This window comes from Homalodisca vitripennis, chromosome 3 (assembly GCF_021130785.1).
Source record: "Homalodisca vitripennis isolate AUS2020 chromosome 3, UT_GWSS_2.1, whole genome shotgun sequence".
Lineage (NCBI taxonomy): Eukaryota > Metazoa > Arthropoda > Insecta > Hemiptera > Cicadellidae > Homalodisca > Homalodisca vitripennis.
In genome coordinates, this window is record NC_060209.1 from 47594184 (window position 1) to 47610301 (window position 16118).

Sequence of the window (16118 nt, forward strand, 5' to 3'; positions counted from 1 at the left end):
CAAAAATAAAAGATACATACTATGCTAAACTCAAAATGTAGCCTAATTATACCAGCCATTTTCCGAAGATAAAAAACACTTTTGTCGTCAGAACAGTTTACAGATTTTCCAAGTCGGCTGCAGATTTGATCTCGATCGCCGGCGAGCCGTCGCTGACGCGCATGAGGATGTTGCCGCCTCGAAGCCACAGATATTTAATATTGCGTGTCTTCTTCACCTCTCGAGCCTGTCCAAGGAGTCGTCTTCTAGATGGAGATAGAGACTCGTTCACAAATATCGGTTTATCCACTGCAAGTCCAATATGCCTCGTAGAAAAATCTTGCCTTTTCTCTCGTCTTTTATTTATTAAAAGTTCTTTATCGGTACGGCGAACGAATTTAACAATAATGCCGCGCGTGGTCGAGATGGATTGTCCTTACTGCCGACGCGATGACACACGTCTATCATGTCATCAGCAATGTTTACATTTAAGGCCTTCCCGACGTCTTTCACAATTTGCACTACCGATTCATTATTAGCTTCAGGAATACCTTGCAGCTCAACACAATTCCTCCGCGAATACTGCTCTAAGTCGTCTACCTTTTTTTCCAGATTAAGTACCTTTTCTTTTAAAACTTTATTTTCCGATTTTAGCTCATCAATCACTTTTACAAATGTTTCAATTTTTCCAATCCCGATCTGCAAAGTTTCAGTGTTCTCTTCAAGTTTACTATGCAGTAAACCGTAAGACTCATTAAAATCACTTACATTTTTCCTTTGCTCATCTCGTATTTCATTCAGCGCCTTCATAATGTCCTCTAGCGTTATCGTACCTTCTTGCGCACTAGTTTCCAGTCTCATACTCTTCCGCCGCGCTTGGCCGCACGGATCGCACCTCCAAACGGCGTTTTGCTCCTCCAAATAAGCCAAATCCGCTTGGGCCATTTTAACACATTTTGCGTGAAATAATTTTGCACAGTCACTGCACGTTAATTTTGTTTGACTTTTTTTGAAACTAGACAAGCACACTTGACAGTTAGACATATTTAATAAATATATAAGAAAAAGTCTCAGATTGTCACTGACAGTATAATATAGCGCGGGACACGAGGATAAGTAACGATAGCCACTAATACAAGGGAACACAGATAAGAGATCCGCACTGCGATACGTCCGCTCCGTTTGAACTCTGACTCATCACTGAACTACTGTACGTAATGATTTGAAAATGGTGGTGGTCTTTATGCTGAGCAACAACAGAAGTTACTTTCTGAACATCCTTTATGTCATCTAAACTGTGTAATGTATAAACTGTTATAATAACTTTGGATGTTGATAGGGATCTAGGCCTATACACAGATAAATGTGAACTGTATTTTATTATTTACAGTTCCTTCTTTTTAATTTTTTTAACTATAATTTACAACAGTTGAGGTTCTCACTGTAATAATCAGAAGCATTTAACCATTTAGTAGCATCATGTTCATAAGAAATTATGGAATATGTATCATAATATCTTAACTTATGTTGAATACTCCTAAACAGTATATTAGATTATATGATAGAAATGTGTTAATGAAAATACTTTTAACCCTCAGTTGGTTGCTATTTAAATAGTTACAACCAGCTGTGTATGATACTGATCATTATGCTTTACAGCCAGTCCCACTGTTTGCCAAGATAGAGCCTTCTACAGTGGACAAACTCAAAAAAAGGTTTGCAGGGCGACAGCAGACACCACCTTCTGTGAAAATACCCGCAGTGGACCCAACCATTGATTCTCTGGACAAGATGGAAGCAGCTGTGAAAAAACAGGTAATTTTTATTTGAATTTTAATACTTTATTAGTAACAATTATTTTTAGCTCTGGATTCTATAGTTATAATTTCTTTCAATTTTGCCCTTAGATCATCTTCAAACTGCAATTAGATGTTTAGATATTATTATTTTGTAAATACATAAAAACATTCATCATATTTACAAAATGATCTCACACTAGTGTAGTAAATATAAAGTCACATTTAATAAGATATACTGGTCGTCATAACGTTTTATTTTTAATCCTTTGGAGACCAGCCGGTGATATGTTGCTGATTATTATGTTGTCTGAAAAGACCAATTGACAGTGTAATTTTGATAATTAACTAATATAAAAACTAGCCACTAATACATAGTAGATGTACCAGAAATCATGTATTAAAGCATAAATTGAGTATTGCATGCTTTTAAAGTTCTAAGTTGTATTATTTGTAAATTATCACATAAAATGTGTTAAAAAGTGAACCACGCTGAAGGTTGTATATTAAGGAAATTGCAGCTTGTACTTTTTTAAGCATGTAAATAAAAGTTTGTTTGTACTTCAAAAGAAAGTGTGTCTAATAAAATAACAACATGTAAAATGGAACTTGAATTTATTATAAGTCAGTGATTGTATTTATAAATTTGACTGTTTGTATAAAGAAATATTGCCAAATTGGGTGCAGGGTGCAACAAAATTTTAGTTATTTTGAAAAGAGTGAGAAAAAAGACAAACAGATGTCAAGGCCTTGTGGAAAAATACATAAGAGAAAATAAGACGAGTTCCTAAGGATCTTGTTAATCATAATAATACTAAAGAATTTTAAAAAATTGCGGCAAACTGCCACAGGTGCAACCTCTTACTTGTTAATAAAATAGTTAAACCTCATATTGTAAATGCTGTGTAAATAATCAACTAGCCACACTAATTATAAACAAAAACACTTTAAACCTTCAGGTAATCATGGTAAAACATATTTAAAGAACTTAAAATTCAGATTATTAACAGGTTATTTTTTAGCCTTACACATGTGCTGATAATAGAATAAAAATTTGTAATCAATTATCAGAACTTCATTCGGTTCCAAATTTCCTAAACTAATCTCAGCTACTAGGTGTTGAAATAGATTGAGACGATACTACCCATATATCATGTAACAATAATTCAAATATTTATTTAATTTTTTTTAATGAAATTTAAATACAGTTCAAGATTTTGACACCTTACAATACACCAAACCATTCCAGAGATAACATTAAACTGGAATAAATTTTATATCTCGGTGATCAATTATAAATATTCTGGCTTGACAAGTGAAACAACCAGTTACACAACACACACTTCAACATAAATTCTGCTCTAACAGTATGACTTATTCATGTTTAATATTTTATTGTTTGTATTGTGTCATTTATAAGCTCATTGTTGTATGTGGGACAAACATTGCCTTACCAGTAGTTTACAGTTTAATTGTTGTCTCGATCGTACATATTTTTCTGTAGGCTGATCTTGTAAGGACAATGAAGGAAGGAGGGGCAGCCAAGGATGAGTGGCAGCCTCACGTAGCTGTCTTATTGGAAATGAAAAAAACAGTTGGAAGGCATGAAACTTGCCACTTTAAAGGTAAATAAATATTTTAGTTTTTAATTTCACTATATATGTATACTAAAGTTTAAATAATCCCCCATACCTCAGCACACCACATCTGTATGAATAATTTGTCTCCTATGTAACAAATACAGTCAAAGGTATTACTCAAACACATGTACAGAGAACACTGCATAATGCTATGGCACTAAAAGTGTTGCTTAAAACTCTTATAATTTCTTATAACAACATAATATTTATTGTTATACAGACGGACTCATAACAAAAAAATATTGTGAAATACTGCTGTTTTTGTACAGTAACTTTAAAAAAAAACAGAGGTTATGTTTTATTTATCTTTAATACCTAATTTTACTTCAACATATATTTGTAATAATAAAAAATCAATTTTTTACATTATAGTAAAAATCCAGAAAATATAATGAGAAATAAATTTAAGTATAAAATAACAACATTTAACCCTGTAAGTATGGGAAAGATGTCTGAGACGTCTCTAATTTATTTATTTGCATTGTTAGTTTACATGGTATCACATTGGATATGGTACCAATCAATTTAGGAGATTCTAATCTATATTTCCTGCCTGTAGATGTGATATAATGACCGTAGTAAATAGTTTTCCAAACTTATGAAAACCGTGCTCTGATAAAGACAATGTAACACAAAATATGTAATTTTCAATCAGTTATAGCTATTTACCTGTTTGACAGAAAACTGGTTGTTAAACAGTATCATTTGCAGTAGTAAATAACTTTCCTTCCAGTGGGTCTGCTATTTTATTTGGAGATCAAGTTTGTGTACCGTAAATGTTTCTGTAAAACCCTTACAATACAAGCGGTAATTTCTATAGTGAGATGTCTTAGAAAAATTATTTATTTGATCAGTTATTTATTTCAAAAAAAGAAAGAAAATAATATGTTGTAGTGGAAAAATATATCGTACCAATTAGAATAGTAAATAAGTAATTTAATGCTCCACAGATTACACAGGTTTCATGTCCACAACTAACTGATTTTATAAACAGTTCTCTGACACAATGGCAGAGTTGTCTGTAGCCAATTTATACATCTTAGGCTAGCCGAGTTTGTGCCAAGTGTTGTGTGATTTATGTGTAATCATCATCTTGTGTTAGTGTATGTTAAAGTTAGTGTTATAAAGTGTGGTGATAATGTATTTAGTTTGTGTAGATGGTCTTCAAATAAAATGGTTATAAATGGATTTATTTATGCTGGCAAAACCATTGTTCTGTTGAAACAATTGTTGTTCATAGTTGGTCCTGAAACTATCATTCATTTAGCTCCAGAGTAATAACTATAATTCAGTATGATTTATTATTCACAATTCATAATGATTTATAATTATAGTATAATTCATTTCTATAAATAGTATTTACATTTGTATGATATTCTGCAGGTCTAGGTCTACTTTAAGATTTTATAAAAAACTTGGCATAACATTTTAGTACATTATGAACCATAGTTGTAATTTATCATGCTTTATAGTGATTTTAGTTTTTTTTTTTTGAAAATATAGCAGTAGTTGCTCATAAACTATTGTGCTACCTCAAAATTGTACAACATTTTGTTGTTTTCTATTTTTGCCAATATTAATAAAATGTTATATATACTTCTTTATAATAATGAAATATAACAAAATGTAAAGCACAAAAAAAATCCTAAAAATATTTTCACAATTACATAGTTCTACAAAATCCTTAATTTTTTCAAGTGAAATGTACTCAGTGTATAGGAAGTTTACAGGCTTTGTTATCAATCAGTTATATTTTTGAAGTATTCAAATTTTGGTTGCATTGTATTTTTTTAGGGGTGTAGATAGAGAAAGGGTGTTCATAAATAGCGTGATTAAATTTATTCAGTGAAATTGTTAAAATGTTGTATACAATAAGCATTGTTAAGATTATAGTGCAATATGAATAAATAACTAATAACCCAATTTTTACTTATTATTGTATGTTTTCTTTAAATAGGAAACTGTTCCATCACCTAATGGGAAAATACAGACTTTGGAAGAGGAGATTGCCACACAGGTAACTTATATTTGGTTCAGTTATCTTTGGATAAATTAACAGTTGGCCAGTCTAGATATGCAACAATTCGTATATATCAGAGTTTACGGTCAAATAATTCTCTGTGTGGATGAAAAATAAATTTTCATTTTATGTGTAATAATATTTGACAGGTTTCTGCACTACAAATATCTGTCCTCAGAACAGTCTACACCGATCTAATTTAAACTGCAGGAAATTATTATGTGATGGTGTAAAATTTATGTTATGAGGAAAATTTGTTTGTTTGTTTTTTTAAATTTCCTTAAAGAAAAGTAATTGGGTCGAAAACTGGATAGTCACAATTTAGATAACCAGTGTTTTGTCTACAATACCCATGATAAATTTATTTTTTTAAGAATTAAAAAAGAAACTCTGCACATCAGTATATGACTTAAAAATTATCTTTTTGAGTCATGAGCAACTCTACCTGCATTCTGGGCTTTGACCCATTGTTGCATATTGTATAAAACAAGTTGTAGATTAAGAAAAATCCGTTCCTAACAGTATGAACTTTTAAATATATTTTTAAAGTGACTACTTCTTTTGGCAGGCTATGGATGTATGTTTTGCACAGCGAAAAACTTTTGTTTCGCGTCACGGAATGTAACGTCATGCTTGTTCGTTCTATGGCCGCTAGGGGTGGTACTATCACGGCTATTATTTGGATGTCAGGGCGTTTCTCTGTTCAGTGGCTATCCAAGCGTGCTAGTGAGAGGTTACTGGTGCTCCTTGTTGAAGTGACTACTTCTTTTGGCAGGCTATGGATGTATGTTTTGCATGGGAACAAAATTTTTGTTTTGTGTCGTGCATGTTTATGTTTTCCACATGCTTTCAAAGTTGAATGACAGCTTTACTAAAACGTAAACAAACCATTATATAAACATCTGATCTGATCTAACAAAATTTGACGTTAATGAAAAATCTGTCAGGAGAGATTAAAAAGGAAATATAAACCCCATTAACTTACAACATTATATATGATAAGGACATTTCTATAATCTGTAAGTAAGTATTTTACAGTGATTTATTTTCTAACTGTTTGATCAGTTTACTCATATTATTATTAACATAAATGTTGTCCGAACTATCACATCGTCTGGACATATCCCTGCTTCTGCAGACTTTCCTTGGTTATGGAATTTTTCAGGTTTGATTACTTAAGCTCCAATTTAAAAGCTGTAAAAATTAAAAAAATCAATTCATACTCTGCTATTAGTATGGCAGAGCTATGTTGACTTTTAGCTATGTTATGTTAACATAGCTAGTTTTTAGCTATGTTGACTTAACACACTAAAAACTTTCAACACCAAACATCATTGTAAAAAGACTAAAATATACAGCAAAAAGTCACTGGACAATTGGTTAAAACAAGACTAGATTTATTTGAAATTATTTTTTATTACAAACAATACTTACAATTATTTTTTATATTCAAATTGTTTTCCGTCTTCATTAATACATCTTTGAAGTCTTTCTGGAATACTGTTACATACTCTACGGCATAGTGTGGGATCATTGTCCAAATCATAAAATGCGTCATGTATGTAGTCTTTCAGTTCGTCAATAGTATGAGGCTTTCGAGAATAAACAAAGTCAAAATTTAAATGGAATTAGGAATAGAGTCCTTGACTACTCCCAATAGGAAAAAATCCATTGGTGTGATATCTGGTGAACGTGGGGGCATGTCAATATCTGCCCTTCGACCAATAACTTTTCTTTAGAAATGTTTGTTTAAATAATCGCGAACGGCAGTGGCGTAATGTGGTGGAGCACCATCGTGTTGAAAGTAAAGTTCTTGAAAGTTTTTTGCAAACGTCATGAATCCTGGTACCGTGTAATTCTGAAGCATATCCAAATATTTATCTCCTGTCACTGTTCCTTCAAAAAAAATATGGTCCAAGTACGCCAAATGCACCCCAGACACTCACACCAGGTTGATTCAGCTGTTGCTCTAACAAAAGACTTTGATTGTCAGTATACTGTCAATAAGTACAGTTATGTCTATTAACTTGTCCGCTTAACTTAAAATTGGCCTCGTCAGACCAAATAATTTTATTAAAAAGGCTAGGATCATGTTTGTGTTGGTTAAGCATCAATCCACAAAACTGAAGTCGTTGATCTGGATCATCTTCAAGTAACCCATGTAATAAACGTGGAATGTAGATTTATAATTCTGTTTGTGTAACATTCTTTGCACTGACCTTCGTGATAAATCCAGCTCAGACGCTAATTGTCTGGTCGATTTTAGAGGACTTTTGGTTACAGCTAAACATACCCGCAATAAATTGTCATCAGTTGAGACTGTTGTTGGGTGGCCAGACCTTGGTGCATCCATAACAGATCCATGTTGTTCAAATCTATCTCGTATGTCGTAGACTGTTTGTCTAGACGGTGGTTTTGATCTAAAGTGTATTCCCCATTCATTAACAACTGCAGTAGCACCACTTTTATGAAATGTTTTTAACCCGAAAATCCTTTCTTCTTTCGTTAACATTATGACTAATGTTTAACAAAAATTCTATTAGAAAAATTATAATTCAGGGACTACAGCTTTAAAACACGTGTCACAGATGAACTCACTAGTTGGATTGTTGTGTGTTTCATTGCATTGTATTGCCAACTTAAAAAGGCATAATTACCAACATTTAGTAATACCAACATCATGGACAAAAAACTATTGTACTACGTCTTGCTGTTATTTTTTTCTTCTTTTAACTGTCTTACGCCTCCCTGTATGGTAGTACTGGTTTGAATAAATCTATCAACTACTAATTTATTCATTAATAAATCCTAACATAAAATTGATTGACTTACTGCATCATTTAATAGCATTCAAAATTAAATTTCAGCACGTTAATATTAATTCATATTCCAGTTCACTACTAGTTTCGTCCTGATGAGATTTGAAGAAGTATTAAAAATAAATAGATTAGATCTTTTTTAGCTAACAAACCTATAGTGTTATTTCATCCTGGAAGAAAGTTAGTCATTCTATTAATTGTAATTAAAACCTTTACTGACTTACATTGAGCCCTGCCATAAATTCACTTAATAAATAAATTACGTAAAACAGATTTTAATACAAATTTTGATGAAGAAACGTCATAACCATTAATTAACTTTTTAAAAGATAAGCTAAATTTAACAATGTCAAATGGTAAAAACACAAGTACAAAAGATATGGAACAACAATAGATGCTGTGTTTACAAGATATTTAGCAAGATTTTATTCCAGAATTTCATATCTCATTTCCGTTATTATAAAACCAATAATTTCTTTTCCTAGAATATAATAACAATGGAAATGAAGTAATTACTTCGGAATTACGAGATTGTAGTGAAAATTATACTGACCAAATTATAGAAACTAATATAAATGATAATAATGAAAATTTATAAATATTTATTATCTTATTCTCTGTAATTACGTTTTCATTATTTTTAAATTTACTACAGTCAAACTGCGTTTCCATTTCTTTTAATCTCTAATGACATTTAAAAACATAACAATTTAACTTATTTAAAATTTTGCACTGTTTCAGGGAGAGAAAGTGCGGGTATTGAAGCAAGGAGGCAAGCCCAAGTCAGAGTGGCAACCGGAGGTAGACAAGCTGCTGGCAATGAAGAAAGAATTAGCGGCACTGAAAGGTGAACCTGATCCAACGATCAAGAAGGTTAGTAAGAGTACAGAACTTTTACCATATCAAAAGTTTAGTTTCTCTAATGTTTTCTTGCATGGTTTAATTGAATTGAACAAATTAAATTTAAATTTAACAAATGTTGTAATTTATGTAATACAATTCTCATGTGTTTGTGTGGTAACTTTTTAAAACAGTTTTTAATATTCTTTGATGATGGTATGTTCAGTATTGATACATACATTACGTATATAAAGGCAGCTACAGATTTTTCTTATCTGTAAAAGTTTACACGACGAGTTATTATTTCTTTTTGATTTGTCCTGTATACATATATGTCTAATTATCACATTGGTGTATTCCAGATTTTTTGTTTTCTTTACTATATTTTCTTTGTATAATATTTTTTCCTTTAGTTTGTATTCCAGGTTTATTTGCTGACATATTATCTTATTCCCAGCATGAATCACCACATATCATGTGACTTGTACAGTCGGTGATGGATGCACAGTCAATAGTGTCAATTCTGTACATTTTGTGCTTTGTTTTAGTTTTGACAAATTGTTATATGTTTCCACAACGTTTGAGATAGTAAGTGAAACCACTCATTTTCAGTTAACAGTTTTTCAGTAATTTTTGTAGACAAAGGCTTGTCTCTTCAAGTTGTAGATACCAGCTAAAATGGAAGAAAAATCATCATAACATAACCATTTGTTTTAGAGGTGAGTCTTATGAAACTGGAACTGCTTTGTTATAACGGTTCTTATTTAACTGGAAGGGTTACAGAACCGAAAAAAACGATAAAGTAAAAGGTTCCACTGAAGGTTTCGCGCCAATATGATGTTTCAACAGTTCTATGGCTGGAATGACTTATTCAGGCTAGTAGAAATATTTCAAGAGTTTTAATTATATAATCAAAGTTTTGTTGCTGTGTGAAGCAGAAGACTTTGATGTGAGTTGTTATGTATCTTATTTATTGCCAAATATTTAATTCAATTCAATTCAATTCAATTCAACTTTATTCAAGACTCATACAATGTACACATACAGTATAAATACAGAATAGCGTCAACCATTACATTACAATATCCATTTATTGGTTAAATAAATCATTAAATAAAGCAGTTTGCCTCAAAATGTCATTGAAATGATTTTACAATTCTGCTACTATTTACAATATGTCATATCAACTACTAAATTGTTGGATGAACTAAGTTACCTCAAAATATTCTTTAAATGAGTATACTGATTTTTCAATTAAAAATGATTTTAACTTTGTTTTTAAATATGCTAATTTGTGAAATTTTTAGAAATGTTTTTGGAAGAAATAACAAGAATTTGGATCCTATAGCAGTGGGTTTTTTATTAAAAAGTTCTAAGTTATGTTTTGGGATTGATGGATAATTTCTATGGCGAGTGTTATAATCATGATTTGCTCCTAATTTAGGTATACTATCTTCATTTGATTTCACAAGCATTATAGTTTGAAAAATATATAGACCATATACAGTAAGGATTCTTAATTTAGAAAAATGCTGTTTGACAGATTCATTTCGTTCCAAATTTAACATTATTCTAATAGCTTTTTTTTGTTGGTGAAGAATTCGGTCTAGATTTTTTGTTGTTGTAGCTCCATACATGCTTATACCATAAGACATGTGTGAATTGATTAGTGCAAAATAAATAGTTTTCAAGGTTTCAATATTACATACCCTTGACATTTGTCGTAGAGCGTATAGACCAGAGGACATTTTATTTACTACATGGTCAACATGTTTATCCCAACTTAAGTGTTGGTCCAATATTAGTCCAAGAAATTTTGAATTTTCTACTTGATTCAGTTTTGAATTTTCTAGATAAATATTTGGCTTTAATTTTGATCTAGTTTGTTTTGTACAGAATGAAATAAAATTCGATTTATTTATATTTATTAGGAGATTTTTAGTGTCTGAATATTCTTTTACAGTTGTAAGACTTAGAGATGATTTAAGCTCAATTTCTTCTTGACTTTTACCTGAAATTGTGATGTTGGTATCATCAGCGTAGAGACACACTGACCCATCCACCTGTATCACACCCGGCAACCCCCTTAAATAGCAAAGAAATAGAAGAGGGCCAAGTATAGATCCCTGTGGGACACCATGTTTTATAGTTTGAAGATTTGAATAAAAATTTTGTGTATATTTATATTTGCTGTTTAAATAACTAAAACTATTTTGAATTTGAATACATTGTTGTCGGTTTTTTTAAATATGATTTGAACCATTCATGTTCCTTACTCTTAATATTTAAATTGTAAAGTACCTTAAGTAATTCATCGTGGGACACACTGTCAAATGCTTTGGAATAGTCAAGGAAGATTCCAATGACTTTTTCATTCCTGTCAACCAAATCTATTATTAATTCAATGAAATTAACACCTGCAGTTATCGTAGATTTTTGTGGTCGGAAACCATGTTGCTGATCATCCAATATGTGATTACTTTCCAGGTAATCCAAAAGTTGATTATATACTACTTTTTCAAAAATTTTAGAAAACACAGGTAATAAAGATATAGGTCTGTAACTTGTTGGACTATTTAAATCCCCCTTTTTATAGAGTGGAACAACTTTAGCAATTTTTAATTTGGATGGGAAAAAGCCAGATATTAATGATGAATTGATTATGTGGGTTAATGGTTTTGGAGATTAGCGGAAAAGACTGTTTAATGATAGTGATTGGTATATCATCAATTCCTGTTGAGAATTTATTTTCAAAAGCCATTACAATCGCTTTTAAAATTCTTTCATCAACCTCTTTAAATTTGAAAAAAATTGAGGCTTGAGGTGGTTTTTCATGACCCGATCGATTAACAAAATCTTTCTGAATATTTGGAAGCACAAATCTATCAACAACATTTATAAAAAAAATCATTAAATATATTACCAACAAGAATTGGGTCTGATATGGATGTGCCATCCCGGACTAATTGTATGTTATCAGTGATCTTGGCGCCATTGTTGATTTCAGATTTGATAATTTTCCAAGTTGATTTCGACTTATTTGTAGATTTCTTAATTTTACTGTCAAAAAAAAAAAACCTTTTTTTGTCGTTGTTTATTTGAATTTTATTTTCAATTTTTAGTTGCTTAATTAATTGTTTTAAATCATTAGTTTTCCAAACCCTATATGTTTTCTCCAATTGCGCAATTTTTTCCTTTTTAATCTTTACATCATCTGAAATCCAACTATTTAGGTTTTTCTCTTTTTCAACAGATAATAATTTAGGAAAGCTAATTTCAAAAACATGAACAAATATTGAGTAAAAAACATCATACTTAGTTTCTACGCTAGCCTGGTAAACTTCTAACCAATTTTCACTAGCCAATAGCCTTAAAAAATAAATCTGTGTTAGTTTTTGAAAACTTTCTACAATACCTTTTATTCACACAATGAAGAGTATTTTGTACACCAAAAATTTCAAACAATTGCCCATCATGGTCTGATATACATGTTATAAGGCCAGATGTTTTTAATTTCTTAGTTGTAATATTAGTGAGGAAGTTATCTATGCTGGTTTCTGACTCGGAGGTAACTCTAGTAGGAAAATTTACTTTATAAACTAAGTTATAAGAATTTAAAATACTAACAAAGTTCCTATATGTATTGTCTTTGTTCAACACATTGATGTTAAAATCTCCTGCTATGATAATATTCTTGAATTTATCATTTAATGTATTACATAACAAATCAAGTCTACCTAGAAAAGATTCAAGTAGCCCTTGCTGTGGGGATCTATAAATACATGCTAAAATAAATGAAAATGTATTTACAGTAATTTCTGATAAGCAACATTCAAATTCTTTTTCGGCTGTAAGATCTTGGACTTCAGGAATTAATAATTTTTTACTTTTAATGTTACTTCTAACTAAGATCAATACACCACCACCAAGTGAGATAGACCTTGTAAAAAATGAACATATTTTATAATTTGGAATATTTAGATACAGGATTTCTGCTTCAGTCATTTTATGTTCAGATATTGCTACTACATCTGGTTGGATTTCTTCTAAATTAATTTTTAATATATTAATACGTGATGATAAGTGTTGAACATTTTGATGTAATATTTTTAATGGTTGAAGTTGAATGTTGTCAAAATTTTGTTTATTTTTGGAATTTAGTTTGATATTGGTTTCAGTATATTTTAAATGATGGTAGTTTTTCATCCCTGATAGTGTAAAATGATTACTGTTATTTGAACTTAATAGTGCATTATTATGAGCCAGATCAATAACATTCAAACTATTATATCTATATGCAGAACAGTTTTCATTGTCATAAAAGTTTAGTTTAAACCTGAAAAAGATGAACAAAAATCACTGACACCATATTGCCCATGATTCACCTCACTTTCACCAGACACTGCTTCCAAGTGTTGTTTGGATTGGAAATCAAGATGATCCTGATGTAGGGCCATCTCCTTGTCTCCTTGTGGTCCTAGGTTTGTAGTTATGGTTGATGACAGTGGTTGAAGTGAAGAGGTCTCAGGCTGCATGTGATCAACAACAAACGATGATGGTGTAGCTTGCGGATACTTTGACAAAATATTGTATTTTAGATCAGTGATAAATTCATCATGTGTTAAGCCATTCCATAATACTCTGGAGGACCACTGGTTGTACAATATGATGTCCACAGAAGCTCCAGTAAGGTGATGAAATTTCATTATTTTGGTTACAAAGTGTTCTATGGATATTTTATCACGAACGCAACCCATAGCCGAACATATAAGCCTTGTAAAACCTCTTCTCTTAAAATCAATTGAGAAATCCTCAAAAGCTTTATCATAATCAGTCAAAGTAGGTTTATTTTTGTATTTATCCTTTGTAATCAATGAATAGATTCCAGCTCCATCAGGGACTTGTTGATAAGCAAGGTGACTGGTTATGCAGTTTGAAGCAAGTGGTCTTCCAAATTGTTGTTTGAAAATCACTGCAACACCAGCAGTCATCTGTCGCTCATTCTCAAAGTCGCCAGAAATACAGTGTGCAAACGCAGTTTTTTCACAGTCTTTATGTTCAGTAATTATTCCAGTCATGTTCTTTTCTATTATTTTTACTGGAGGTTGAACTCTCTCATACTTGAAATGTAATTCTTGACTGTTCCACCAAGTAAGGGCTTTTAAAATAATGCGAGCCAATTTTGTTGTGCCTTGCATGTTTAAGTGCAGACCATGGACAGTATAGTGTTGTCGTCCCAAATGATTAAGATTAATAATGTAAACTCCATCAATCCTGGCAGCTATCTCCATGATGTAGTTGTTTACTTTTTGTATTTGATCGTTTTCCGGACCATTAAGAATTTTGTCGTATCTATTAGGTACAGTACATAAGAAAACAGGTCTGGTTACAGTAAGCACTTTTAGTTTACTTTCTAAACTCTCATAGATTTCATTAAAGTTTTCTTTAAGACTATCATTTGTTCCGCCAAGAACTACTAAAGGGCTACTTTCTTCATCAATTTTAGCTGAGTCGATGACTTGCAGAAGAGTTGTGTTTGGTCTGACATAGCCAAAAGCATTTACTCTTCCTTCACACAGTTCTGTAATTTTTGGAGCAAGATTTTTACCTTGGCTGTCAGAGCAAATTGTAACGTTGGTTTTAAAACTTTGTATTCTACTGGCTTTTTGAGATTTTGTGTGTGTTTTAGAGTTGTTTGTTTTTTTAATGTTATGAAAAATATGCTCTGAGAAATTCATTTTCAGTTGTTTATTACGGTTTACAACTCTTGGTTTTTGAATTGCACTTCCAGATTTAAATTTGTTTTCTTTTTCACACTTACCATGCTTTACCATCATTAATGAAACAACAGCATTGTTACTGATTTTATACAAGTTGTAAATCACATAGGATAGAAGAGAGCGTTTTTGTATGATGTCAGACTGGGTTAAAATAGTTTTTCGAATAAACTCTGTATTTATTGTGTCCGAAGTCATTATATCGTGAACAATGGACTCCACTGTCCAGCACATAAATACTCCACAATCATGACTGTTTGACTGCTGCGGCCCACCAAGATCTAAAAAATTGATTGGCATTGTCTTGTTTAAATAAGTGTTTAGCCTGTTTGCAACCGAGAGAGCAGAACTTTGGTTGTATGTACCAGAAGAGTCAAAATGTAAAAATTTTTGTTCAGACCCAACATATACTAGTGTACTCCAGTGTGAGCCACTATCAGATTGTGTTAAATTAACAGAGTCATTTATTGGTAGAATGATGTAACATTTTTCCTTTATATTAAATGGTTCTAGCATGAAATGGAAGTCATTAATATTTTTTATTGCATGAACAATGAGTGGATTGATTATGATGCCCGATTTTTTATCCAGAAACCTATCATTTAACATTTGAAAATACGGCTGAATTGTCAAGTCAGTGAGCCATTTATCGTTCAAAAGCTCATCAGAAACTAACAACATTTTTACAGCTTCAATTTCAGTCTGTGTTTCAATACTTGAAAACTGTACAGGAGTTTCCACAGCGGAATCAGAAGAATTTGAACTAATGGTTGAGGCTGTTTCTGATAAAATATCATTATTTTGAATTTTAGATGGGTTTTCCATATTTAAAAGCGGTAGAGGGGATTCACAAACAGAATCAGAAACATTCAACTTCATACTCATGTTTGACATGGTTGATTTTTCACCCTTACTAGCTTTCTTAATGCTAACATTTTTTCTTGAGGTAAAATTAAAATCATCAAGTTTTAAATTTAATTTTTTTTATTTTAATGTATTCTTCCAGTTCTTTTTTTGATCGTAACACTTTACCACCAGGGGTTGTTACTTTTATATCAGTTATTTTACCTCGATGTACTCCACTTTTCCTAACTGTTTCTTCAATTTTCCATCCTGAGAGAAGAGATTTATTCGTACATTGGTCACTCAAGGAAGTATCCATAAAATTATTTTAACGTCCAAGTGATAATAAATCAGAGTATTTTATTATGAAGAAAAAATGCAGGTATTATTGTAAATAAAATACG

General features: G+C 31.3%; 1 protein-coding gene across 1 annotated transcript in view; it reads left to right on the top strand.

Moving 5' to 3' along the window:
* The window catches only part of LOC124356868 (methionine--tRNA ligase, cytoplasmic-like), a 50849-nt gene extending 41722 nt beyond the window's left edge, over positions 1-9127 (top strand). Inside the window, 4 exon segments of the mRNA XM_046808143.1 lie at positions 1639-1794; positions 3280-3400; positions 5373-5432; positions 8996-9127. Coding sequence (XP_046664099.1) covers positions 1639-1794; positions 3280-3400; positions 5373-5392 — 297 coding nt within the window. The 3' untranslated portion in view covers positions 5393-5432; positions 8996-9127.
* Positions 9128-16118: the final 6991 nt, after the last annotated feature.